Consider the following 26,669-nt stretch of genomic DNA (forward strand, 5'->3'; position numbering starts at 1 on the left):
TTAGACCTTAGCTGTTAGTTTCTTTAATATTTCTCTTTTGACTCAGGTAATGGCTTTTTAATCACTGTATAACAGGAGCTAAAGAGAAGGTAGAAATGTTCTTATTATTCAGGATAACTTTGTAGACAAGTTCATTGGCAGCTGTATCAAGTTTCTTGGGATAACAGCCTTTGAAATGTGTGTAACATTGTTTTTTAGTCTTTAAATAAATTAGTTTTTGGGATGCTGCATTTTAGATATTTTTCACCTCCACTAACGTTTTCATTATCAGTTCAGTCCCAGCCCTTAAGTCAATCTGTCCATCCGTCCATCCTTCCTTCAGCAGATTTTATTAAGTAAGAGATGTGTGCTGTCTAAACACTGAGGGGATTTAAAAGTAAGGCATAGGTCCTACCCTAAAGAAGCATACCTTCTAGTAGGAATCTATCTAAAGACAGGGTGGTTAGGTTAACTTTGAAAGTCCTGTTTGAAGTTGAAGACTATGAATTTGTAATCTCCAGGAAAAATCTCTATTTCTAGCTGTCTTGAATAATCAAAAAATCCTGCAGTACTGAACCTAAATTCCCTTTTGGTCTAATTATCCAGAGTTAAGTATCAGCAGCCCAGCCTGCTCTGGGAGAGCCTCAGAAAAATTCTCTCTGAAGACCCTGGGTATCTCTGATGTCATATGAAATTATTTTTTTCTTCTCTTGTTAAGCAGGTGGAATTAAGATATTTCATGCTCTTTAAGCAGAGTTCGCTAAAGTCTCTTTCCCACCCCAGGAGCAAAACTAGATCACACAGTGTAGAATGGGACGGAATATGTGTAAGTCTACACGTTCCTTGTGAAAAATCCCTTTTTGCTTAGAGATTGTTTGATTACTCTTTTATGTTTCTATTACAAACATATAGAAACTGGTTCTTCATTGTTCCAAGGGGAGTGAGTTCTCTCATTATTTCTGCCCCAAGGAAAGGTAATCACTTGGGAACAATTGCCCAGACATTGCCCCCTTCAGAAGAGGTATGCTACATGACCCACTTCAAACATTCACTTTACCTGTCTGGTTCTTGTAAACATTTGAGGTTTTTACCCATTCCTTAGAGTAGGCAGGAATAGATATTGGAAAGAGTCAACCATGGTCTGGATCTATAGTCCTTTTGGGGAAATCCTTGTCCAAGTGAGCCAGTAGACAAGGGATTGACTATTTCTCAGGACCCTTTCAGTGTGATAGAGGTAGCAGAGGAATGGGCCTGAGATGAATGTTTATCTGGCTTCTCTAGAAGGAATGACCTTTGGCCTGGATTCTTGGTGTAGGTGTAAAAATGAAGTTAGCATTGTTTATTTTATATCCAGTATTTCTATTGGTTTTGTCATCAAAATAAACATAGGTGTTAAAAATGTAAAATCTTCTACCTTGTGTCTCTCTAACCATTATTTCCCCATTTAATACTCCTCTGACTAATCATTAAGTGTGAAATTTGATATTTCTGATATTTTTACATATATACACACACACTTTAAACGTACTTACACATACCCTGGCTGCTGGTCGCTTTTCCTCCTCTTAGTTTGGACATCTTTCCATATCATTTCTTATAGATCAACCTCATTCTTTCTCATGGCTGCATAATTCCATAGTATAGATTTGTAGTAATATCTTAGCCAAACTAGGGGACATTTAAATTGTTGCCTTGTCCATACATCCTTTCATTCTTCTTGGGGGGTATACTGGTAGGGTAAATTTCTGTAAGTGGAATTTCTGGATCAAAGAACCTACACATCTTAAATTCATAAATAGGGCCATACTACCATCCAAAAAAAGATTATGCCAGTGTATACTCCCATAAACAGTATATGAAGTTTTCTTCTTTCCCAACACTATAGATTATTCATCTTTTAAATCTAGCCTAAGATTTTTTTGTGTGTGTGGTACGCGGGCCTCCCACCGTTGTGGCCTTTCCTGTTGGGGAGCACAGGCTCTGGACGCGCAGGCTCAGCAGCCATGGCTCCCGGGCCCAGCTGCTCCGCGGCATGTGGGATCTTCCCGGACCGGGGCACGAACCCGCGTCCCCTGCATCGGCAGGCGGACTCCCAACCACTGCGCCACCGGGGAAGCCCCTAGCCTAAGATTTTGCCACCCTGAGAGTATAAAAAAAAACAAGCAAACAGTAGCTAATTATTTTAATGTGACATGTTTACCATTTAAGTCCCTTTCTAGATGGAAAGCAATTTCATTTTGATAAGCAAAAGACTATTCCTAAAATATGTTAAAGCCAATGCATTTTAAAAGTATACTTGGTAAATGTTTGTAAAATATTGATGAAGTGTCCTGTATTTTTTGAATATCTTGCAGAAAGAGCCATATTAAAACATGGAAGTCATTATTCACATTTTTGAAATGATTTTTATGCTTTACAAAGAGATTTAGCATAGTATATCTTTAACAAACAGATCATTTTTATTGGCTTTAAAATTTTTATTCATATTTCTAAATTTTCCGGTATTAGATTTTTACTCATTTTTCAGAGCAACACAAAATAGCTATCTGTAATGTATAAATAGTTCTTATATAGGTAATATATTGGTAATCCTTACTTTATGCTGCCTTGGATTATAAAAAATAATTCTTGCTCATTGATGGCTAAATTTGACCTGTATTTCACTTGCACAGTTTTAATTAAGCCATTTATTAGTTTAGGTTTCATTTTCTCTTTAGTGTCCTATTTTTTTCAAGTGGGCCATCTAGTGGCAAATCGGGAATGAAGGCTATCAAATAATAGCACATAGTAAAATTGTTTCCTTAGTATACTTATAAAAAGTGAGGTTTTTTGTATTATTGAATATAGCAGATGTTTCAGTTGGTATGTTGTATATATGTGGATAAATTTATAGAGGCTACTTTACATAGATACAAATATATATTTTTAATTATTAAGTATAAGCTAATGTAGGTAATATCATTGGGAAAATAAATTTCTTTCCTTATATATAATGTACACATTTTGCATTATATGAGAATTCAGTAAGAATGGCTTAGGTTTTAGAAGAACAACAAAAAAATACTTGATTCAAAATAAATCAGACTTTCAAGATGTAAGAATTTTTGTTAAACCTGAACATGTAAAATCAATATTTAGCAGGAAAGACCCTCAATATGCTTGTGCATGTAGAATTCTAGAAAGAGCACAGACTCTGAAGCGAGACCTGGGTTGAAATTTTGACTCTGCTAATTAAGCATGTAACTTTGAGCAAGTAACTTAACCTCCCTGAGCCTTATCTCTAAAAAGAAATAGTATTTACCAGGCAAGCTATCATGTTGATTAACAATGTATTTCTGAAGAAGCTGGCACAAATAAATGAATAATAATAGTAGCTGCTGTTTACTGTGTTTATTGACATCTTATGTATAAAATGTTAATGATACCTACCTAGTAGAAAAGTTATTAAATAATAATTACATACATATATAAAATGTCTAACAATTCATTTAACTTATTGTAGATATTTGAAAATATTAATTGTATAAATATATGTTGTTCAGCCCTTTTTGTGTTTGTTACATAGGGTCACTTAGAGATAAAGATTTGTAAGAAAGAGGCAGACAGAGGAGTAGTGGAAAGAGTACTGTGCCAGGGAGTTCCAGGACTTAGGTTTCAGTCGTAACTCTGACACTAACTTCATACTTCCTTTAAGAAATCATTGTTAAACACACAGACTCGGTGTTGGGTCTTTTCTTATCTTAGTGTTTTCTAGCTCAGTGTAATGTATAAAATGGAACCTCTGAATCTATCCCCATGCAGTCTTCATCCTCATTATCAAAGATCAACCTCAAGATTACCCTCATTCCCATTCAGACACTTGTTTAATCCTAAACATGTTACATTTTACACATACACGCACACACTTTTCCCGTACTCAGAAAGTAATGAGGAGACATAGAAGGTCAACAGGGAGGTGTATAGTTACCTCTGTGGTACATGGGTGCTAGTGGTCTGTATTAATCTTCAATTATTTTTGCCATTTGTCAGTTGTACCATGTTGGAATTAATCTTTCTAATTCTGTGGAACACCAGTGATTTGTGACTGTATGCTGTTTGTCAGATCCTTATCTTACAGCAAATACTTGTAGAGATCATAGGTAAATTCTGTTTGTTTTATGTAATAAATCATTGTAATGAGGTTATAAATTTTAATTTAAAAAAATAAGCATTAGATGTAAGTGCATAATTAAATGAAGCAAGTTGCCTTCATCTAGGTTATACTTATGCATGCATGACTGTTGACAAGCTTTGAGATGGAATGAATTTATATGAAAAGAAAAATAATGGAGATTTATAGAAAACTGAGGTGAGCTTCATTTAAAAGTGGTATAGCTACATAAAATGTTTCATACTATACTTTTTTCCCTCCAATAAATAGACACTTTGCTTTTTTCGTCTATATCCAGTAGACATTTCTGTCTTTTTGCTGATTCTAATGCTTTTTAAATTACTGGCTAAAGGGGAAGAAATACAAGTAGCAGCTTTTCTTTTTCAGTATTATAAACCTGATTTAATGGGTAGAGGTTGCTTATAATTAGCATTAGTTATTTACATGTAAATGAATGCTTATAAAGGTCTTGAAACTCCTTGGTTCTCTGACTTGAAGAAAGATTATTTCTTTAAACTGCAGCCTAGTCATGACAAACTGTGAATTGATAGTGTATGAGTTAATGAGGTTTTACTGATGAAAATGATCTGTAAATATCTAGTAAAAATTGTAAAGTATATACTATATATTTTAACATAAAACCACTTTATGGCATATTTCTATATCCTTTCCCTGTAGATTTCAGAAGTTGATTGCAAAGATGCCCTAGAAATGATCTGTAACTTAGAATCTGAGGGTGATGAAAAAAATGCTCTTGTCTTATGTACTGCATTTTTATCACGTCAGCTTCAACAAGGAGATATGTACTGTGCTTGGTGAGTTGATTTTATTTTGAAAGGATAAGTTCAATAAGATTACAGGATAGGTTGTGCAGATAGCTTAAGAACATATTTCTAAAAATCTTTTTAGTGTTACAAAGACAAAAAGCTTATTTTCAGATATTATATGCTGTGCAAACTGATTATCAAGTAGTTCATATTATAACTTTAAAAACTTTATATTAAGGACCACACAACTCCTTAGTATACCAGCAATGATCGTATAATGAAAGGACCACACAACTCCTTAGTATACCAGCAATGATCGTATAATGATCAATTATGATTAATTTTTAAATGTTGGAAGATGAAAGAAGGGCTTATGTCTAACGCCACAATAAAAATTTTTTCAGAGATGTAATCAACCTCTGATTTAATGTGTATATTTTGCTCTGCATATTGCAGACTTTTTTTTTTTTACTACATAACTAGCTGCTAGTCATTTATGTATAGAAATATAGTTCATTTCTGTGAGGTGTCATTCTACTTCACTAACTTCATGTTACATTTCCTAGTGGGCAAACCTGTTATATATAATCCTTTGGGAGGATACAGCTAACAGAGATGATGACTTCAGTTAACTCAAAAAACTTAAGATCAACTGTCTTAAGTTAGTGTTAGCTAAAACTGACAATTTATCTGGTCAGTCGACAGCATTATTAGTCTTCAGTGTTGTGTCGGTATTGTGGAAAAAAAAAAAGAAAATTTAGTTTACAACGTTCTGATATTCAAGGATATTTACCAAGTGACACGTCATATACTTATAGAACAGGCAAGCTAAATAAATGGTTGTATAATCAAAAAGACTAAAGTTCATAATTATTAAGGTTTTCTGAACAGTTGAGCTCAGTTATGAAGGAAAAATTGTATATGCAATACAGAGAGGACTGATATAAAAGGCAGGTAGAAGGATTCTGAAGGGAGAATAAATAACATGTATTTATTGAGGACAAATAGGTTTTCTATATAACAAGTATTAGTGATGACTAAGAAATTAATGTGTTATATTGGTTTACAAAAGGCATCAAAGTCTGGGTTTTATATGAAAAGCGGAAGCAGTCTATTGAAAGCCCTTAATAGAAGGAGGCAAAATAGAAGTTTATGTTCAAGAAACACTGTTTAAGACTAACAGTTGAGAATGGATTGGAGCCTGAACAGTGAGGGCGAGTTGGGGGTAGGAAGTGGCAGTACAGGGAATTGAGTTGAGATAGGAAAATCAACTAGAAAGCCAGTAAGTAGTCCAGCTGGGAAGTTACGAAGGTTTCCTGTGGATGTGGGGTGGGGTGAGAGAAATGTTGAAGATAACGGTCTTGAGGATAGTAAAAAGCAGAGGCTGATAGATAGGATCAGTGATAATGATGCATTAAATTAGAAGAACGGGGGCTTCCCTGGTGGCACAGTGGTTGAGAGTCCGCCTGCCGATGCAGGGGACACGGGTTTGTGCCCTTGTCCGGGAAGATCCCGCATGCCGCGGAGCGGCTGGGCCCATGAGCCATGGCCGCTGAGCCTGCGCGTCCGGAGCCTGTGCTCCGCAATGGGAGAGGCCACAGCAGTGAGAGGCCCGCGTACCGCAAAAAAAAAAAAAAAAAAAAAAAAAAAAAAAAAAAAAAATTAGAAGAACGGTGAACTGGAAAGAATGTTAATCATCTTTTTCATATATTAAGTTTTAGGTTTCAAAAGAGATCAAAGTGGGGAAGTCTTATAAAGAACTAGAGAGGTGAAAGTGGTCAAGACTGGAGAGACAGATTTTGAAGTCCTCAATATGAAGGTTAAAATCCAGTAAATGAGCAAGTTATTCAAGTGGATGGTGCAAAGGGCACAGTTTCTAGGAGTGGAATCTGAGGAACTAATAGGAAAGGCCTGTATGGAGGAGAATACTTCAGGGGGGAAGTTGAAGCAAGGAAGAAGATTTTTGTGGAAGTTAACTGTGGAGGACAGAAGAGAAATAGGACAATAGGTAAAAGGAAAATTAATCAGTTCAGTAGGATTACTTTCTAAGAAAATATAGTGTAATTGCATTTGAAATAAATTTAAAAGTTTATTTTTCGAAGTTTCTTTTATTTTTTCACTGCTGTAGCACAGATTAGTTATTTTCTTCTGGGTTCTGTGTCATTCTTGATTCTTAACATTATCTAATAATTTAAATTTAAGTTAGAATATAAAAATCAAATGCTTTTTAAAAATTATTATGCCATTGAAGCTTTTTATATATACACACACACATTTTGCACTTTCTTATTACTTTAAAGTTCAGATGTGGCCCAAAGTTACCATTTGTATAACTTGTTAACAGGTGCTTTCCTAGTAAAAGGTAGTGAGTGCTTCTCTGAGATTCAGAAATCTTAATCAGTAAAAAGGTAAGTCATATCTTGATTTTTATTTAATAAGTCTTTAGAAATTTGAGATTTTTTCTTTTAAACCTCATTCCACATATAGAATTGGAATCTATAATCAGTTTTAATTTCACATGTAATTACTAGCCTGACATGTTCATGATTTTACATTATAGCTCCAGCTTACTTTTTTACTTTTTTTTTTTAAGGGAACTCACTCTCTTTTGGAGTAAATTACAGCAAAGAGTAGAACCATCTATACAAGTGTACCTAGAAAGATGTCGTCAACTTTCTTTGTTAACCAAGACAGTATATCACATTTTCTTCCTGATTAAAGTTATTAATTCAGAGGTAAGAATGATCAAGGTATCTTATCTTAATTTCAAATATATAAATTACCTTTAATAAAAGACTATTATTTTGGCACCTCTTCCAGTGATTTTTGTTTATTTCATTTAGTGCTTTGAACATTGATTTTCTTATTAGTCCTTGATGATACTTGATACAGAGAAACTTAAAACTGCAAATGAGAGCCAGGGGCTTGCTCTTAGCCTGAAGAAAAGCAAAATACATAATACTTGCATTTTATCATTCCACAATTTTTACTGCTAGGTGTTATACTATTTTTGATAATTTGGCTCTATAGAAATTTAGAAAGTGTAAAGAGAAATATAGAGATAGCTTCCTTTGCTAGCAGTCTGGCAGATTATGGTATCTAAAAATCCTTCTACAAAAGACCCAAAAATACTTGATAAAATAAAGCAAACATTGTTCTTAATGTATAGCAGCTGAGATTGCAAGAATATTGGGGAAATCCCTAGGCTCAAAAAGAAGAGAAACCTAAAAACTGGAGTAGAAATTTGAGCTGATGCTAGGGTTCTCCTACCCTGGTGAGGATTGGGGTATGTTACTAAGGGGTCTGAGTTTTTATATCCACACAGGGATAAGACAAGAGATGGGATCTTGGGCCCTTTCAAGTTGGGGATTTACAACTGAGTTCCGTGTTCCCCTTCTTCCCTCCACCAACTTTTGAAGTACTATGATTTCATTGAAAAGTGGACTAGAAAAATATTATACTGTGTAACCCAGGTGATGATAGGAACCGTGTGCATGTCCGACTGGACTCTGGGTCAGAGGAGGAAAATGTTTTCCCTAATAAATTGTAACCATAGGTCTGCCCTCACACGATTTGGGGTCCACATTTACCCTGCCGTATAACCAGGAGTCCCCACACCAAGTGAGTGTCAGAGAGGAAGACCTTTTCCTCTCCCTTTTCTTCTTAGTTATGTTGGCTGGTCTAAGAATTAAACTGACACAGGACAGATTAACAAGAGAAGATCAGGCAAAAGTTTAATAACATGTATACATGGGAGAGACCCAGGAAAACTGAGTAACTCGTCAAAATGGCCGAAACTCTCACCTTAAATACCATCTTCAGCTAAAGACGAGGATGTTGGGCATAGTGGTTTAGGACTTCAGAGGGGAGGAAGGCAATTCACATGAAGATGGAAAAGCAATGTTTGGTAAACCAATGGTGTGCTGGGCCATACAGAGACTATTGGACACAGTGGACTCTGATTTCCAGGCCCTGCAGTTTCTCCCCAACACCCCTAGCCCATATTCTTTGCAGAGATTTCTGGTGACAGCTCTATTCCAGGAACAAGCCCTCTGCCTAAATTCTTTTAGGCAGTAACAGGTAGGGGTGGCGGGTAACAGGAAGAACTTCCTTAGTCTTCTGTTTCTTAAAAGTAATCAGCCTAACATAATCCTCATGTCAGAGAGACACATTTGGTGCTGACAGATTTTGCTCCCTTACGTAAGTAGTATTTAAGAAGGTAAGGATGGAGTCCTGGGCTGGTAATGCCTGGGATCCCTGGCAGAAGCAAATGAAGAACTGCTTTGGAGGGACTTACCTTCAGTACAGGATTCTTAGATAAAACCCTTCTTAAGGTGGGTTCACCATCAAGATTTACAAAACATAGAACAGTCTGCCATGAGGGAATTTTAGCAGAGAGAACTAACAATAGGGTTAAACATGCCAGGATAAAAACGATAAATTACATATATTTAAAGACAAATAAGTTAACCATCAAGCTCTATTAAACTTATGAAACAATCTGACATGAATGAGTTTCAGTAGACAGAAAGAATGATAGAATTATTTGCCTAATACTTTAAATAATACAGTTATCAGATAAATTATAAAATACATATATTTAAAGATATAAAATAAGGAAGTATGAGAAAGAGATGTCCTATAAAAATGATCAAGCAGATTTTATAAAGAGTCAAAAACTTATAGAAATACAAAAACATAGTCATAAAAATGAAAACACTTAATAGATGGATTAAACAGTAGATTAGACACAATTCAAAAGGGAAGTGATGAGCAGAGATTGCGTGTTTCCATTTATTAGCAAAAATCAGAATCCAACTTTTACAAAATTAATTTTTCTTATAGTAACCCTTGTAGGATGCACTTGGTTTCCCCTTTAAATGTACATGGAAGTCACTTTCCAAAGTTGCTAGCACTGCATGGAATGGTATGCCAGACAGGTCTTAGGAATTCTTGAAAACCGGGATGTAACATGACAAGAAGTATTTTTAATTAATGTATAATTTTGTTTTTGAAAGTAGAAACCAAAAGACATTCTTATTCTTTTTAAAAAATATCTTTTAAAATCTATAGCTTGTCAGTAAATCTTATATGTATCTTTGCTATTTTTCTCCTGAAATAATTTCTCTTCATTTTCAGGAGTAAAGAACAGGAATGAGTCCTTCTGCTTTCCAGTTTTTCTTTATCAACCTTGTTAACTCATCCTGCTTTTTCATTTTATATGTCGTAGTGCTGCAGTTAAAAAATAAACTTAACAATCAGTTTCTTAGAAAATTACTATGTAATTTTAAAATATAGGTTGTGCCACTACTTTATATCTAACTTAAAGAGCAGCATGGCAAAGTAGATGGAACTTGAAACTAGAAGCCAGACAAACTGGGTATAAATCTTGACTTGTTGTTGACCACCTGGTAACCTTAACCACTTTGGATTTCATTTCTTAATCAGTGGAATTGAGGAGGTTAGGTAAAAGGGACTGTCCTCCCTCAACCTTACATCCTGCTCACAAGGAGACCTTGTTGGAGAGGGGGGAAAAATCTTGGACAAGAGCCACACTGCTCATTATGGTAGCCATCAGACACTTATGGCTAGTTAATCTAAGTAAAATATAAAATTCCGTTCTTCAGTTACAGTAGCCACATTGTAGGTGCTCAGTAGCTCCGTGTGACTAGTGGCTACCATATTGAGCAGCACAGATAAAGAACATGTCCACCACTGCAGACAGTCCTGTTGAGTAGTGCTTTTCTAGAGAGACTCTGGGCTCAGAAGTAAAGCACATAAAAAAGCACATAAGGGGGAATAGCTTGGGAAAGTTGTCCAGGGGGAGCAGGATAGCGTGCAGTGTGGTAACTGCTCTGCCCCAAAACCTTGTTTCCCATTGCATAAAACGTCTCCCTTTGTTTTTATTTTCTGAAATCTGATCAAACAGAGGTTTTATCTTAAAAGTGGAATCATAGGTGATTATTGTTTTAGGACTATGAAAGAGACCTTAAAGTTATGTTGTAGTGACTGCGTTCTAGTGTAGCTCCTCATTTTTTTACATGATGAAAGTTAGCCTCAAGGTTGATGATTTGGGTTAACTGGTGTCCCCCCTTTTTCTCCCCAAAACTCCAGGAGTTGTTGAAAATTATTGCCCAGCTGCTCACATATTACCTAAAATATTTGTTTCCTTAAACTCTATTTGAGATCTGCAAAGGAAATGGAGCAGATAGCTTGCTTCATCATTTTATTTATGCTTTTTCCTAGACCCCTGAAGTCAGAGAGTTGAAAAATATAGCCCCGCCCTTAAGGATCTCATATCTATTGATGGAGACACACTAACAGTTGCAGTGTAATAGGGTCTTTCAAATATAATGGGATATCAAGACTCCTGAGAGGGAGAGCACATTGCTGAGCATAGTGCCTGGTATAAAGTAGGTGCTGATTGAATAAAAGAAGGCAACCCTCTAACCCACTGGTCTGTTTAGATTCTCAAATAGTGATGGCCAAACAAAGCTGGAGAGGGAGAGGGTTCCTAGTAACAGAAAAAGAATGAAAGGTAGTATAAAGAAAAAACTGGTTTCTCCTCTATTCACTACTCACTGAATACTTCCTGATGACCAAGCGTGTGGAGATTTTTTCCACACCAGGCAATCCTCTGATTCTCCAGACCCCAGCTGGGTGTCCTACAATTTAACTCAATTCTGACTCTGTTCACCTAGAGATAGCATAGAATCCGTAGGTTAAGGGCTCAGTCTTACAAGACTGCCCTCCTCCCCCAACATCAGCTACCAGTCTTGAGTCCAGGATGTCACCTGTGCTTCTGACCAACTGGCTATAAATCAGAGGTTTCCACAACTTTCTGGTCAGATTTGATTAATTTACTAGAGTGGCTCACAGAACTCAGGAAGACAGTTTACCAGCTAGATTACTGGTTTATTTTAAAAGGATTCAACTCAGGAAAAGCCAGATGGTAGAGATGCACAGGGCAAGGTGTGGGGGAGAGAGTGAGCTACTTTCCCCCACCTCTACTTGTTCACAAACCCAAAAGCTCCCTGAACCGAGTTCTTCATGGGTTTTTATGGAGGCTTCTTTGGCCGTTGGTAATAGATTCAGCCTCCATCCTCTCTCTCCTCCTTGGAGGGAGGGGAGGGGGACTGAAAGTTTCAACCTTCTGATCACAGGTTGGTTCCCCTGACAGCCAGCCCCCAGCCTGTGGTTATCTAGGGGCTTTCAGAAATCATCTCATTAATAAACTCCAGTGTGATCGAAAGGGCCTTATTATGAATAACCAAAAAACACTCATTTCACCTATTTCAAAAGCTGGGAACAAAAGATGCCCCTATAGCTATTATTACTTAGGAAATTACAAAGGTTTTAGGAGCCATTTGGGAACTGGGGGGGAAGACCAAAATATATATTTCTTAGCAGTATATTACAATATCACAAGTTGTATCAAGACATGAGAGAATGGTGTAGTTGGGGAACTACAGTTCACATTGCCTGGAGTGTAGGCTGTTCGGTTAGGGAAAAGATAAAAGATGAGGCTAAACCAGATGAGGCATAGGTCAAATTGTGAGAGCCCTTTTGTATTCATTCCATGCTAAGAAGTTTATATTTAATTCTGAAAGACATGAGTAATAACCATTTAAGAATTTTAAAGCAGGGTAAGCCATAATGCTATGGGTGGATAGGGAAGGGCTGAATGGGATGTTAGTGGGGAAGGAATATCAGCATGTAAGCCTTGGGTAGCTTTGGGTCAAGGATACTAGGCAGCCAGAGGAAAGGAATAGAAAAGGGGGATACCAAAGACAAAACCTTGCATTTTTTCAGAAGATTGCCTGCTGCTGTGCCAGTGCTAGAAAGGGGGATGAGTCTATATTCCTTCTCTGAATGGATCTCACTTACTAGGTTTCTGCTCCTGTGACTCATAAATTCAAGCTGGTGCTATCAGTACTTTTATTAACTGATATTATTAAGTAGGTTTTTATGGGCTAATTACTTGTTTGATCACATTGTACTTATGGGAAATTGAATTCAAACAACTCTTAAAAAACAGTTGTTACATAACCAGTTTATGATCTGAATATTACCTATAAGCTTAATTTTCAATCAGACACACACAAAGATGAGAACTCAGAAGAATAAAAATTTTGACATTGTTTTGTTAGCCTTATTTCTTAAGGTTTCAAATGTATTTATAACATTAAGATGGCCAGTTAGCATCTCAGCCTCTTTCACTCACTTTCCTTTTGGCCCACAAATCTAAGCTTCTGTTTAAGTAAAATATTTTATTTCCTTCTTAACCTGTAAAAATACAGATCCTCTCAGCTTTTTTGGACTTTTTTTGACTTCCTTGCCCTTTGATCTTATGTCACACATATTTCATTCCCATGAATGTGGCCACATCTTGTGACTGGCTTATTTTTCATATATTTGTTGTCTTTTAGCCTTGTAAAACCCATTTTTATCTCTTCATTACATGTATCTTTCAAATGAGTCTTACCTTTATTACTGCTATATTATAATAATATTTCAAGATGCTAATTCAAAAGGAAAAAAGTTTATCGTGTCTCCTGCTACTCCTAATTCTTAAGATGGTCCAGGAACTTCCCTGGTGGTCCAGTGGTTAAGACTTCGCCTTCTAGTGCAGGGGGCATGGGTTTGATCCCTGGTCAGGGAGCTAAGATCCCACATGCCTCGCAGCCAAAAAACCAAAACACAAAACAGAAGAAATATCGTAACAAATTCAATAAAGACTTTAAAAATGGTCCACATCAAAAAAAAAAAAAGATGGTCCAGCCATGAGGTAGGTGATTTGGCATTCAAATTTATGATAGAACTAGGATTCCCAATATTAAGGAACAAATAACTTTATTCTCATAAATGTGAAAATCTCCTTTCATTACTAATGAGTTAGGAATTACGGGGGCATTCTCAGTTTTGTAATTGGACTAAAGGTTTTGTTTCAGAAGGATTGTAAATATAAACTTAGGAAATGAAATTTGTGGTAAAGTTAATGACATTTATTGATCACTTAATGTGTGCCAGACATACTAAACTATACCAACTACTTTAGATACACGATATCTATTAATGCTTACAGCAGTTTCATGAAGTTTGTGTTGTTTTCATCCCTATTTTATATTGTGATATAAAAGGTCAGAGAAGTTAAATAATGTCCAAGTTTGCCTAGCCGTTAGATGATTTTATACTCATGTCTTAACTTAGCTCCCAACGTTTATGCTTTTTCTGCTGTTCTCTACAGTTCATTACACACATAGACACACACACACACACACACACAAAGCTACAATGCTTTGGAAGGGGTATCTGCATATATTGGCTATTGCAAAATTTGAGAAAAGCAAACCTCACTTTTAAAATTAGTAAATTCACAAATCTGTTGATGAGTGTAAATTAAGATAACATTTCTTACTTGCTTTTTCACAGACTGAAGGGGCTGGACTTGCCACTTGTATAGAACTATGTGTAAAAGCTCTTCGCCTGGAATCTACAGAAAATACTGAAGTAAAAATATCTATTTGCAAGACCATTTCATGCTTGTTGCCTGATGATCTGGAAGTTAAACGTGCTTGTCAACTGAGTGAATTTCTCATTGAGCCTACAGTAGATGCATATTATGCTGTGGAAATGTTGTATAACCAACCAGACCAGAAATATGATGAAGAGAATCTTCCAATACCAAATTCTCTACGCTGTGAGCTCTTACTTGTATTGAAAACTCAGTGGCCCTTTGATCCAGAATTCTGGGATTGGAAAACCTTAAAACGACAATGTCTTGCATTAATGGGAGAAGAAGCATCCATTGTGTCTTCAATAGATGAACTAAATGACAGTGAGGTTTATGAGAAGGTAGCAGACTATCAGGAAGAGAGTAAAGAAACTTCCATGAATGGTGGAATTGGTGCTAATTCTGGCCTTCTTAGAGACATTTGTGATGAAAAGCAGAAAAAGAGAGAGATAAAACAATTAAGAGAGAGGGGATTTATATCTGCTAGGTTCAGGAACTGGCAAGCCTACATGCAGTATTGTGTGCTGTGTGACAAAGAATTCCTTGGTCATCGAATAGTACGACATGCTCAAAAACATTACAAAGATGGGATTTACAGTTGCCCCATATGTGCAAAGAACTTTAATTCTAAAGAAACTTTTGTCCCTCATGTCACATTGCATGTTAAACAATCTAGTAAAGAGAGACTAGCAGCTATGAAACCATTAAGGAGGTTGGGAAGGCCTCCTAAGATCGCAACTACCAACGAGAATCAGAAGACTAATGCTGTGGCCAAGCAGGAACAGCGGCCTATCAAGAAGAATAGTCTCTATTCAACAGACTTCATAGTGTTTAATGATAATGATGGTTCAGATGATGAAACTGATGACAAAGATAAATCTTATGAGCCAGAAGTGATCCCAGTCCAGAAACCAGTACCTGTTAATGAATTCAATTGCCCTGTAACTTTTTGTAAAAAGGGCTTTAAGTACTTTAAAAATTTAATTGCTCATGTAAAGGGACATAAGGATAATGAAGATGCCAAGCGCTTTCTTGAAATGCAAAGCAAAAAAGTTATTTGCCAGTACTGTAGACGGCATTTTGTAAGTGTTACTCATCTCAATGATCACTTACAAATGCACTGTGGCAGTAAACCATATATCTGTATACAAATGAAATGTAAGGCCGGTTTTAATAGTTACGCAGAGCTCTTAACCCACCGAAAGGAACATCAAGTCTTTAGAGCAAAGTGCATGTTTCCTAAATGTGGCAGAATTTTTTCAGAAGCTTATTTGCTATATGATCATGAAGCACAACATTATAATACCTATACTTGTAAGTTCACAGGTTGTGGTAAAGTTTATCGTTCTCAGAGTGAACTAGAAAAGCATCTGGATGATCACAGTACTCCTGAAAAAGTGCTGCCTCCTGAAGACCAACTTAATTCCTCTGGAGATTCTGTTCAGCCTTTCAGAGTGAATCAGAGCACAGAAGGGAACACGGAGAAAGAAGGATCTGTGCTTCCTTCAGAAAATAACATTGAAAACACCTTCCCAGCAGATAGACGTGATGCTTGGGATAAAAGCAAAGCAGAATCGCCTGTGACCAGACAAGACCCGATTTCTGCCTCAGAGCCCAGGCAAGCTGATGGACCACTGCCAGCTGGTTTGGAAAGCCCTGCCCCTGCTCCTCTGCTTCAGGCCAGTGCGGTCGCTGTGTCCATCAAGGTATCCCTTAACCAGGGGGTCGAGGGTAACTTTGGAAAGCAAGAAAACTCAGCTGTGCAAGGCACTGGTGAATCACTGGTCACCAACGTACATACACCAGTGGAAGATTCTTGTAATGATCTGTGTCATACAGGTTTCCAAGAGAGAAAAGAACAGGATTGTTTCAATGAAGCCCAGATTACTCAGAATTCTTTAGTAGATTCGGAAGCTCTCAAAATAGATGACCTTACTCCACAAAACTTAGAAAGACAAGTGAACAACCTGATGACCTTTTCTGTGCAAAATCAGGCAGGATTTCAAAACAATTTACCAACGGCCAAGTTTGCATGTGGAGGTAATGTTAAAACATCGTCCAGTCTTTATGATTTACCTCTGAAAACATTAGAAAGTATCACATTTGTTCCACCACAGCCCAACCTCAGTAATTCTTTAGGAACTCCATCAGTGCCTCCAAAAGCACCAGTTCAGAAATTCAGTTGCCAGGTTGAGGGGTGTACTCGAACCTATAACTCTTCACAGAGTATTGGGAAACACATGAAGACAGCACACCCCGACCAGTATGCAGCATTCAAAATGCAACGCAAAAGCAAAAGGGGTCAGAAAGCTAACAACTTAAATACACCAAATAATGGAAAGTTTGTTTATTTTTTGCCATCACAGGTGAGCAGCTCTAATAATGCATTTTTTACACCACAGACCAAAGCCAATGGGAATCCTACCTGTTCTAATCAGTTGCAGCACGTCTCACCTTCCATTTTCCCAGCTCATTTAGCAAATGTGTCAGCTCCACTGTTGCCCTCAGTGGAAAGTGTCATAAATCCAAATATACCTTCTCAGGATAAAAATGAACAAGGTGGTGGTATGTTATGTTCCCAAATGGAAAATTTATCTAGTACTACCTTGCCAGCACAAATGGGAGATCTAACCAAAACAGTTTTGCCTTTGAATATCGACAGCGGCTCAGATCCTTTCCTTCCGTTACCTGCAGAAAGTAGTTCAATGTCTCTCTTCCCTTCACCAGCAGATAGTGGGACTAATTCTGTTTTTTCCCAGCTGGAAAATAATACAAATCATTTTTCCTCACAGATTGAAGGGAACACTAATTCCTCTTTTCTAAAGGGAGGTAATGGTGAGAATGCAGTTTTTCCATCACAAGTCAATGTTGGAAATGACTTCAGTGGGACCAGTGCCCAACAGTCTGCACTGGAAAAAGTGAAAAAAGACCGTGGGCAGGGCCCAAATGGGAAGGAAAGAAAACCCAAGCACAACAAAAGGGCTAAGTGGCCGGCAATTATCAGAGACGGGAAATTTATCTGCAGCAGGTGTTACAGGGCTTTCACTAACCCCAGATCTCTGGGTGGACACTTGTCTAAGCGATCTTACTGTAAGCCACTGGATGGGGCAGAAATTGCTCAAGAACTTCTGCAGAGTAACGGGCAGCCTTCTCTTCTTGCCAGCATGATTCTCTCCACAAGTGCAGTAAACTCGCAGCAGCCGCAGCAGTCTACCTTCAGTCCAGGAGCATGTTTTAAAGATCCATCATTCCTGCAACTTCTTGCTGCTGAAAATCGCTCCTCAGCATTTTTACCAAATACATTTCCTCGGAGTGGTGTGACTAACTTTAATACAAGTGTTAGTCAGGAGGGAAGCGAAATTATTAAACAGGCTTTGGAAACTGCTGGCATTCCCAGTACATTTGAGGGTACCGATGTGCTCTCTCATGTCCCCCCAGGTTGTGTCTCAGACCCAGCACCAGTAAATGCAACAGTGATGCCAAATCCACCTATGCCACCCCTGCTGCAGACTGTATGCCACGCAAACCCCCTGCTGACAGACCAGAATAGGACAACAAACTCCAAAACTTCCTCCATTGAGGAATGCAACAGTCTGCCTGTTTTTCCAGCAAATGACTTACTACTGAAGACTGTTGAAAATGGTCTGTGTTCTAGTTCATTCCCAAATTCTAGTGGGCCATCACAAAATTTTATCAGTAACAGTTCACGAGTTTCCGTTATAAGTTGTCCTCAGAACACAAGGTCTAGTCATTTAAATAAAAAGGGAAACAGTGCTTCTAAGAGAAGAAAGAAAGTTGCTCCTCCACTAATTGCCCCTAATGCTCCCCAAAACTTGGTAACAAGTGACTTAACGGCAATGGGACTTATAGCAAAGAGGATTGAGATACCAACTACTAACCTTCATTCAACTGTAATTCCCAATTGTGAACCTCAGGGTTTGGTGGAAAATCTAACACAGAAATTAAATAATGTTGACAATCAGTTGTTTATAACTGATGTGAAAGAAAACTTTAAAACCAGTCTTGAGTCCCATACAGTGTTAGCTCCCTTAACATTAAAAACTGAAAATGGTGATTCCCAAATGATGGCTTTGAATTCATGCACACCTTCAATAAATTCTGATTTGCAGATTTCTGAAGACAATGTTATACAAAACTTTGAAAAGACTCTTGAAATTATTAAAAGTGCTATGAATTCTCAAATACTTGAGGTAAAAAGTGGATCTCAGGGTATTGGTGAAACATCACAGAATGCTCAAATAAATTATAACATTCAGCTTCCTTCAGTAAACACTGTACAAAATAAATTATCCGATTCTTCTCAGTTTTCCTCCTTCATAGGTGTCATGCCAACAAAAAGTAACATTCCTCAGTCTGAAATATTACATAAGGAGGATCAAGTACAGGAGATTTTAGAAGGCTTAGAGAAATTAAAATTAGAAAACGACCTGTCCTCTCCAGCACCCCAGTGTGTACTGATAAATACATCAGTGACACTGACTCCCACTCCTGTTAAATCAATTCCAAATGTCACACTTGTTCAGCCAGTTTCTGAAATGATAAGCAACATTCAGTTTAATGACAGAGTTAATAAACCCTTTGTGTGTCAAAACCAAGGCTGTAATTACAGTGCTATGACAAAAGATGCACTGTTTAAGCACTACGGTAAAATTCATCAGTACACTCCAGAGATGATTCTTGAAATTAAGAAGAATCAGTTGAAATTTGCTCCATTTAAATGTGTAGTACCTACATGTACAAAGACATTTACAAGAAATTCGAATCTCCGGGCACACTGTCAGTTGGTACATCATTTTACAACAGAAGAAATGGTAAAGTTAAAAATAAAAAGGCCTTATGGAAGAAAATCTCAGAGTGAAAATTCGTCAGCCCCACGAATTACACAAGTAAAAAGGCAGCTAGCTATGACGGGGGAAAATAAAAGGGAATTCCAGCCTGCTTTAGAATTGGGAGCAATGAAAGAAAATACCCTCAGTAATATAGCAGTGATCCCAGAAAAACAACTTCTAGAAAAAAAAAGTCCTGAAAAAACAGAAAGTTCTTCACAATTGATTACAGTTCCTTCAGAACAATGTAATACAAATTCTCTCACAAATGTACAAACGAAAGGACGGAAAGTTAGGAGACATAAAAAAGAAAAGGAGGAGAGAAAACGCAAGAAGCCAGTTTCTCAATCTCTTGAGTTTCCCACAAGATACAGTCCCTACAGACCTTACCGATGTGTTCATCAGGGTTGCTTTGCTGCCTTTACAATACAGCAAAACTTAATTCTGCATTACCAGGCTGTACACAAATCAGATCTACCTGCATTTTCTGCAGAGGTTGAAGAGGAAAGCGAAGCTGGTAAAGACAGTGAAGAAATTGAAACTAAACAAACTGTGAAAGAATTTCGATGTCAGGTGAGTGACTGCTCTCGAATTTTCCAAGCAATTACTGGCCTAATACAACACTACATGAAACTTCATGAGATGTCTCCTGAGGAAATTGAAAGTATGACTGCTTCGGTGGATGTTGGGAAATTTCCATGTGATCAGTCAGAGTGTAAATCTTCATTTACCACATATTTGAACTATGTTGTTCATCTTGAGGCAGATCATGGAATTGGGGCAAGGGGAAGTAAAACTGAAGAAGATGGCATATACAAGTGTGATTGTGAAGGCTGTGACCGAATATATGCGACCCGGTCTAATCTCCTCCGACACATTTTTAATAAGCATAATGACAAACATAAAGCTCATCTGATTCGGCCAAGAAGATTAACACCTGGTCAGGAAAATATATCAAGCAAGGCAAACCAAGAAAAGACAAAGTCTAAACATCGGGGGACAAAATACAGATCTGGAAGGGAAGGAACCAAAATGCCTAAGACCAAACGAAAGAAAAAAAATAATTTAGAAAACAAGACTGCAAAGATTGTGCAGATTGAAGAAAATAAGCCTTATTCTCTGAAACGTGGAAAGCATGTATATTCTATAAAGGCTAGAAATGATGCCTTATCTGAGTGTACAAGCAGATTTGTCACCCAGTATCCATGTATGATAAAGGGGTGTACGTCAGTCGTTACAAGCGAAAGCAATATAATAAGACATTATAAATGCCATAAATTATCTAAGGCATTTACATCACAACACCGCAATCTTCTCATTGTCTTCAGACGGTGTTGCAACTCACAATTAAAGGAAACTTCTGAGCAAGAAGTTGAAAAGAGTGATGTGAAAGATTCTGACACAGGTGTATCAGGGAGCACTGATAACTCAAGAACAACTGTAGTCCCACAGAAGGGGGTTGAAAAAAATGAAAAAGATGAAGTGGATGAGCTAACAGAACTATTTATTACCAAATTAATAAATGAAGACAACACAAGTGTGGAGACCCAAGCTCAGACCCCTTCAAATGTTAGTAAAGATTTTCAGGAAGATAACCCCTGCCAGTCCGAAAAACAAAAAGCAGGTAATTTGAAGAGAGTTAATAAAGAAAAAAATGTCTCCCAAAATAAAAAGAGGAAAGTTGAAAAAGCCGAACCAACACTGGCAGTTGAGTTAAGTAGTATGCACAAGGAAGAAGAAACCGCTGTTGCAATACAAACCACTGAGGAGCATCCTGCATCTTTTGACTGGAGCTCATTTAAACCAATGGGATTCGAAGTATCATTTCTGAAGTTTCTTGAGGAGTCTGCAGTGAAGCAGAAGAAAAATACTGACAAAGACCATCCAAATAGTGGGAATAAAAAAGGATCCCATTCAAATGCAAGAAAAAATGTTGACAAGACTGCTGTGACTAGTGGAAATCATATATGTTCTTGTAAAGAAAGTGAAACCTTTGTACAGTTTGCCAATCCATCACAGCTTCAGTGCAGTGATAATGTAAAAATTGTTTTAGACAAGACTCTTAAAAATTGCACTGAGCTTGTCTTAAAGCAACTTCAGGAAATGAAACCTACCGTCAGTCTGAAAAAACTTGAAGTGCATTCAAATGATCCAGATGTGTCTGTTACGAAAGAAATCAGTATGGGCAAAGCCACGGGGAGAGGGCAGAACTGATAACTCATGTGCTATTAATACATTATTTACAGTTTTATTTTCAATAGGAAGCCATCAAGCATGCTAGAATTGTGTAACTTGTTTTTCTTTTGTTGTTGCTGACATGAATTAACCTGGCCAAAAAAGAAAAAAAGAAAAGGAAAAAAAAAATCAACATGACATTTGTCATGTAAAACTTTTTTTTATCCCTATGGGACTTGAGGAACAGAATCAATATTTCAGTTACTGTAAATAGTTGAGCTAAACCTCAAATTTCTATCAGCCCTTTCCATGAACTAAACTGAATTATCTGTGTGATTGATATGTTTCACCAGGTCACTGCTCACGTGTAACAGTACTCTGTAGATACCTTTTTTGTATATATTTATTATTGTAAATCATTTGCTGCCACCAGCAGTGTGTAAGTCTAAACTATTAAATGACACATTTATATTTGGAATTTTAATTTTTAACTAAGTGATCAAGTTTTTAAAACTGTTCTTTTATTGTTTTAAATTAAGAATTTTTTTAACTAAAACTAGAAACTCTGCCATAGTTCATTGATTTTTACATAAAACATTTATTTACAAGACTATCTCAAAAAATTACTTTTCACAAAGTAGGCACATTATATCAACACCTTGCTCTGCTTTGTAAATTTACCCTCCAGGATTTTTTGGGTGGTACTCATGTGAAATTAAAGCAGATTCTTTAGCAATTTCCTATAGCTGCAGTTTTCTTTTCAGTGCTTCTAATTGGATATAGTTACTATGATTCCATGAACTATAATGGAAATGTGAATAATGAATTTACTACATCAAAGATTTTAAACATTTGGTATTTTAAAAAAAATCCTTTGTGAATGTGATAGAAACTAGTAGTGTGGAGCAGTGTAAATATTTGAGGTGGTGATTTGTGAAGTAGCCCAGTATTGCCTTAAATAAAATCACATTTCATTTCTTGTTTTATACATGTGATCTTATAAAGGTTTTTGGGTTTTATTTGTTTTTTTCCCCCCATTTTCTGAGATTTATAGATTGGTGTATAGCTTTAAACTGTATAAACTTTTGTGGAAAGATTTTTTTAAACATTTTTATAAATCTTAAAATTGGTATCATTAAAGTGAGCCCATCTTGTGTTTATAAAATGCAAGAGTCCTTAAACATTTATAATTACATAGATGAAACACTTTCTATAAGGAAGTTGGATGTTTTGATTTTACTGTTTATAGATGTTAGATTGTACAGATTTGTCTGTATTTTCCCACCATATCTAATGATACTTTTTTCATTAGATTGGTCTTCCAGAGCAGTATTAGTTGTTACAATTGATTATTTTGGTTATTCAGTATGTAGTTAGCTCTTATAGATTAGCTTTATTCACCATATTTATACTGTGGATTTACGGCCAGAGATAGAGGTTATTTCAGGAGAGTTTATGACCTTCCTTTGAATTCCAATTAAAATCAGTACTGGAAACAAAAGAAAACATCCTTTCAAATTTACTTTTGTTTCTGTTTGCCATAAATAGTAGCATTGATTTTTGACTTTGTTTGTTATAAACCAGTTACATTCACAATATTATTAGCCTGAGCTATTGATGATATTGTGATATGAAAATGTGTATATTCCCTGTGCAACATCAGACTTGCAGGAAAAATGAAGCACTTAACGTTAACTGAAATTGCTGGTACTCTGAATAAATAAGCATGGTCAAGGAGTGAATTATTTTCTTTTGGAAAATATTTTTTTAAGTTTTATTATTAAAGTATTATAGTTTTATTTTTAGGGCCGAATGGGTTATATTGAATAGTTGGTTTCACCTCCTTAAGGTTTATTACCAATATGCATAAAACTTGACACATTAAAATCCCTATCCTTTGGTAAGCCCACTGTTATTTATTAAAATAAAAGTTCTTATGGGTGATTAATACATGTTTTTTTCTAAATTAATAACTTAACTTTGAGTCATTTTAATATTAAATTTTTGTTAACAACTGAATGTTTCCGTACAGTTTTCTTAGAAGTTGACCTAGATCTTAAAGGTAGGCATTTGGCAAACTGCCCTGTATAGTACAGCAGTAAGTAGGTTTATTTCTGATGAATGTAGTGATGAGCCTGTTAAGGGAAAATGCCAGTGTACTGGGGCTTTTCTTTTGCTCATTAGCTTAAGAAAATTAACCACTAGAACTTCTGTAATTGTTCTCCTACATGTCGGGGGGTGGGGGGACGGGCAGTTTGCCAACACTGAGTTAATTTTTTTATATTCCAGGTACTGTATGCTAAAAGTAATTATGGAATAGTGGGCTTTTTAGCATGGAACAGAAAAATCAAATTATGGTATAAAATAAATAATGAATTTATAGAACAACAGCATGTTGGTAAAATTTGATACAGAATGTAATGCCTAAGTATTAAAAAAGTGTCAAAAAGTATATATTTTTCATGGTATAATTTTCCTCAATCTCTTGTCTTTGAGATACTTTCTTCTTACAGTGTAAATTTGCCTACGTTTTCATCATTTGAAAAATGTATTTTTTTTTCCCTCTCCTAAACGCAGAGAATTTGAATCTTACAGGTCAGAACATGTTATTCAGAATACATCATTAAGTGAAATGTAACAGTTTGAGAAATTTTCAGCAATGTTAAATTCAGCATAATTAAATAATTATTTTAAATGGCTGGACAGAGTTTTACAAAGGCAAATTTTGATCATCAGGTAAGCAAACAGTTGCTATAGTTATTAAGATAAAAGCACATGAAAGCTAGAGACATCAAGGAGAGAATGCTCTGTTTTTCAGGGAAAAAGGTAGGTGGTTATGAGTGTTTCTAGAAAGATGAGTCTTGAAAGATCAGTGAGTGGTCGGCGGCTGCTCAGAGGGGAAAGGGGAATTCTAGGCAGGAGGTAGGAAGCGGCACAGTGCGCTTGCAGTATCGCAGGTGGTCTGTGTGGAAAGACAGGGAGTTGGAGAAGCTGAAGCTGAGGAGGCTGATGGGCCAGGTCGTGAAGGTTCTTGTTTGCCACATTTAGTCTTCATCATGTTTTGTTTTTCAAGTGGTTACTGAATGCATTTCAGTTGAACCGTTTGATCAGGTACCGATTTTAGAAAGATAATTGGCACTGAATAGAGGATAGGTTGGATAAGTTGGAGGTTAAGAGCAGGGAGACTTGAAATAGTCCGTGCAAAAATTGATGGGCGCCAGAGAAAAGAATGTTACTGGAGTTGAGAAAGAGACTAATGAATGTGATAGGTGTTAGGAAGTGGAGCAGTAAGGCAGTCTTTTTCAAAATGTTTAGTGTAGGGCTTCCCTGGTGGCGCAGTGGTTGAGAGTCCACCTACCGATGCAGGGAACACGGGTTCGTGCCCCGGTCCGGGAAGATCCCACATGCCGCGGAGCAGCTAGGCCCCTGAGCCATGGCCGCTGAGCCTGCGCGTCCGGAGCCTGTGCTCCGCAACGGGAGAGACCACGACAGTGAGAGGCCCGCGTACCGAAGGGGAAAAAAAAAAAAGTTTAGTGGAGTGTGCTAGCAGTGGGTGGGAAGGTGATGGCAGTGATGAAAGCCGTTTTCTAAACTGCATGCTGTAGCTCCCCTTAACGAATCCAGTGCACATCCGCATATTGAAGACTGAGAGGTTCTGCTGTACAGAAAGGATGTTAACCGTTAAAGTGGGAATTTTTCAGACTTAAATGACCATGAACATTAAAAAGATTTTTAATGTTAATACTTAGGTATATCCCACTAAGTTAGTGATTTAAGGAACATGCTTTGGGCAACAGCCATCTAAAATGTCATTCATTCAGCCAGGGCTCATGATAAGCAGGTGTGCACCAGTGCACCTGTACCAGCTGTTTACAAGCAGTGATGACTCTGATTGGTCAGTTTATCCATTCCAATTGTATTGATTCCCCTACTGTATTGGTGGTTAATGTTTCATCACCCTGCATCCAAATAATATTTATTGAACATTTAAGTACACTTTGATTAAAATCCAGCCTCCTTACTCAAAGTCCCTGCCAACCTCTCCAGACATTCTTATGCTACTTCCCATTTTCCAGATGCTTCCATCTCCTGGAGCACATAGTAAGCTCCCCCCCACCACCACTACTTCAAGGGCTTTACACATATTTACTCCTGTGTCTGGAATGCTTATTCCTCTATTTGTATAGTAAAGCTTAAAATTTGTCACCTCATCATTGAGCCACCTGGATCACTCTGTAATGAAGTGTCACATGTTCATTCTCCATACCAGTGTTTTTAATTTTTATACTTGTCACTATCTGTGCCGCCCAACACTACCACTCAGTGAACAAAATTTATTTCCTGATGAACTTGCTCATTAGAGGTGCTTCTCATTTCAGTGATCGCTCCATAAATGGGAGCCCTACGCTTTGACATAATCGAAGCCTGTATCACTTGCAAATCTGGAATTCAGATTCCCTTTCTCCAATCACAATCTTTCTCCAGCTCATCTGCTCGAGATGCCTCCATTAAAAAGTATTTCTACCTCATCACGACTAACAGTTAATGCTACCACTTGCTCACTGTTCATCAGTTCACTCCCTGTCCTCAACTTGTCTGGCTTAGAGACTAGATCCCACTTTGCAAATATCCTCAGACCATACCACTGCACCTCCCTGTATGTCGTGATCTGGAAAAATCGCAGTTTTCTGTCTACTCGAGCAGTTGAATGGGGGAAAATTGTTACAACAGGCAGGTTTATAATCTCAAATAGGCTCAAAACTGGCAATTTTTCTGCAGTTTTATTGTAACAACTTGTTTCCACAAACAAATGATTTGTGTACTTTTTTTTTCTGCTGAGAAAATACAAAAGTTTGACAGGAACTTGCTCAAATTTCATCACTAAATTTACAAACCCATCTATATCTGCACTCTCTTCTACTTGTCAAAAGCCAATCCCTCCTCACCTCAGAAACCTTGAATTAACTACTCTTGTTTCATCAATCTTTCTTTTCCTAGATCCTTTCCAACAGCTCATAATAGGTCCCCAATAGCTACTGTTCTTGAAAGAAAGGGGTGGGGAGAGAGGTCATTTGATCCCATCCAACTATAACCCCTTTTATTTAGTTCCCATCATAACTAATCTGAGTTGCCTCCATTTTTCATTTACTACCACTTTGTGTGTCCCTACAACTTTGCTGAAATTGCTTTCATCAGGATCACCAGTCTCTTCCATGCTGTCATACCTGTAGGTTCTT

General features: G+C 37.1%; 1 protein-coding gene across 3 annotated transcripts in view; it reads left to right on the forward strand.

Annotated features, from left to right (window-relative positions):
* Positions 1-22,172, forward strand: part of ZNF292 (zinc finger protein 292) — an 87,649-nt gene extending 65,477 nt beyond the window's left edge. For 2 of the 3 annotated variants that reach the window (XM_081250555.1, XM_081250556.1), the window contains 3 exons: positions 4,808-4,944; positions 7,490-7,631; positions 14,329-22,172. In XM_081250555.1, the coding sequence (XP_081106681.1) occupies positions 4,808-4,944; positions 7,490-7,631; positions 14,329-21,471 (7,422 nt within the window). In that variant the 3' untranslated portion in view covers positions 21,472-22,172. Of the gene's footprint in view, positions 1-4,267; positions 4,328-4,807; positions 4,945-7,489; positions 7,632-14,328 lie in introns of those variants that run through there. The other variant, XM_081250557.1, reaches the window with a different exon arrangement.
* The last annotated feature ends 4,497 nt before the right edge of the window (positions 22,173-26,669 follow it).

Source organism: Mesoplodon bidens (genome assembly GCF_964165515.1).
Source record: "Mesoplodon bidens genome assembly, chromosome: 12".
In the NCBI taxonomy this organism is placed as follows: domain Eukaryota; kingdom Metazoa; phylum Chordata; class Mammalia; order Artiodactyla; family Ziphiidae; genus Mesoplodon; species Mesoplodon bidens.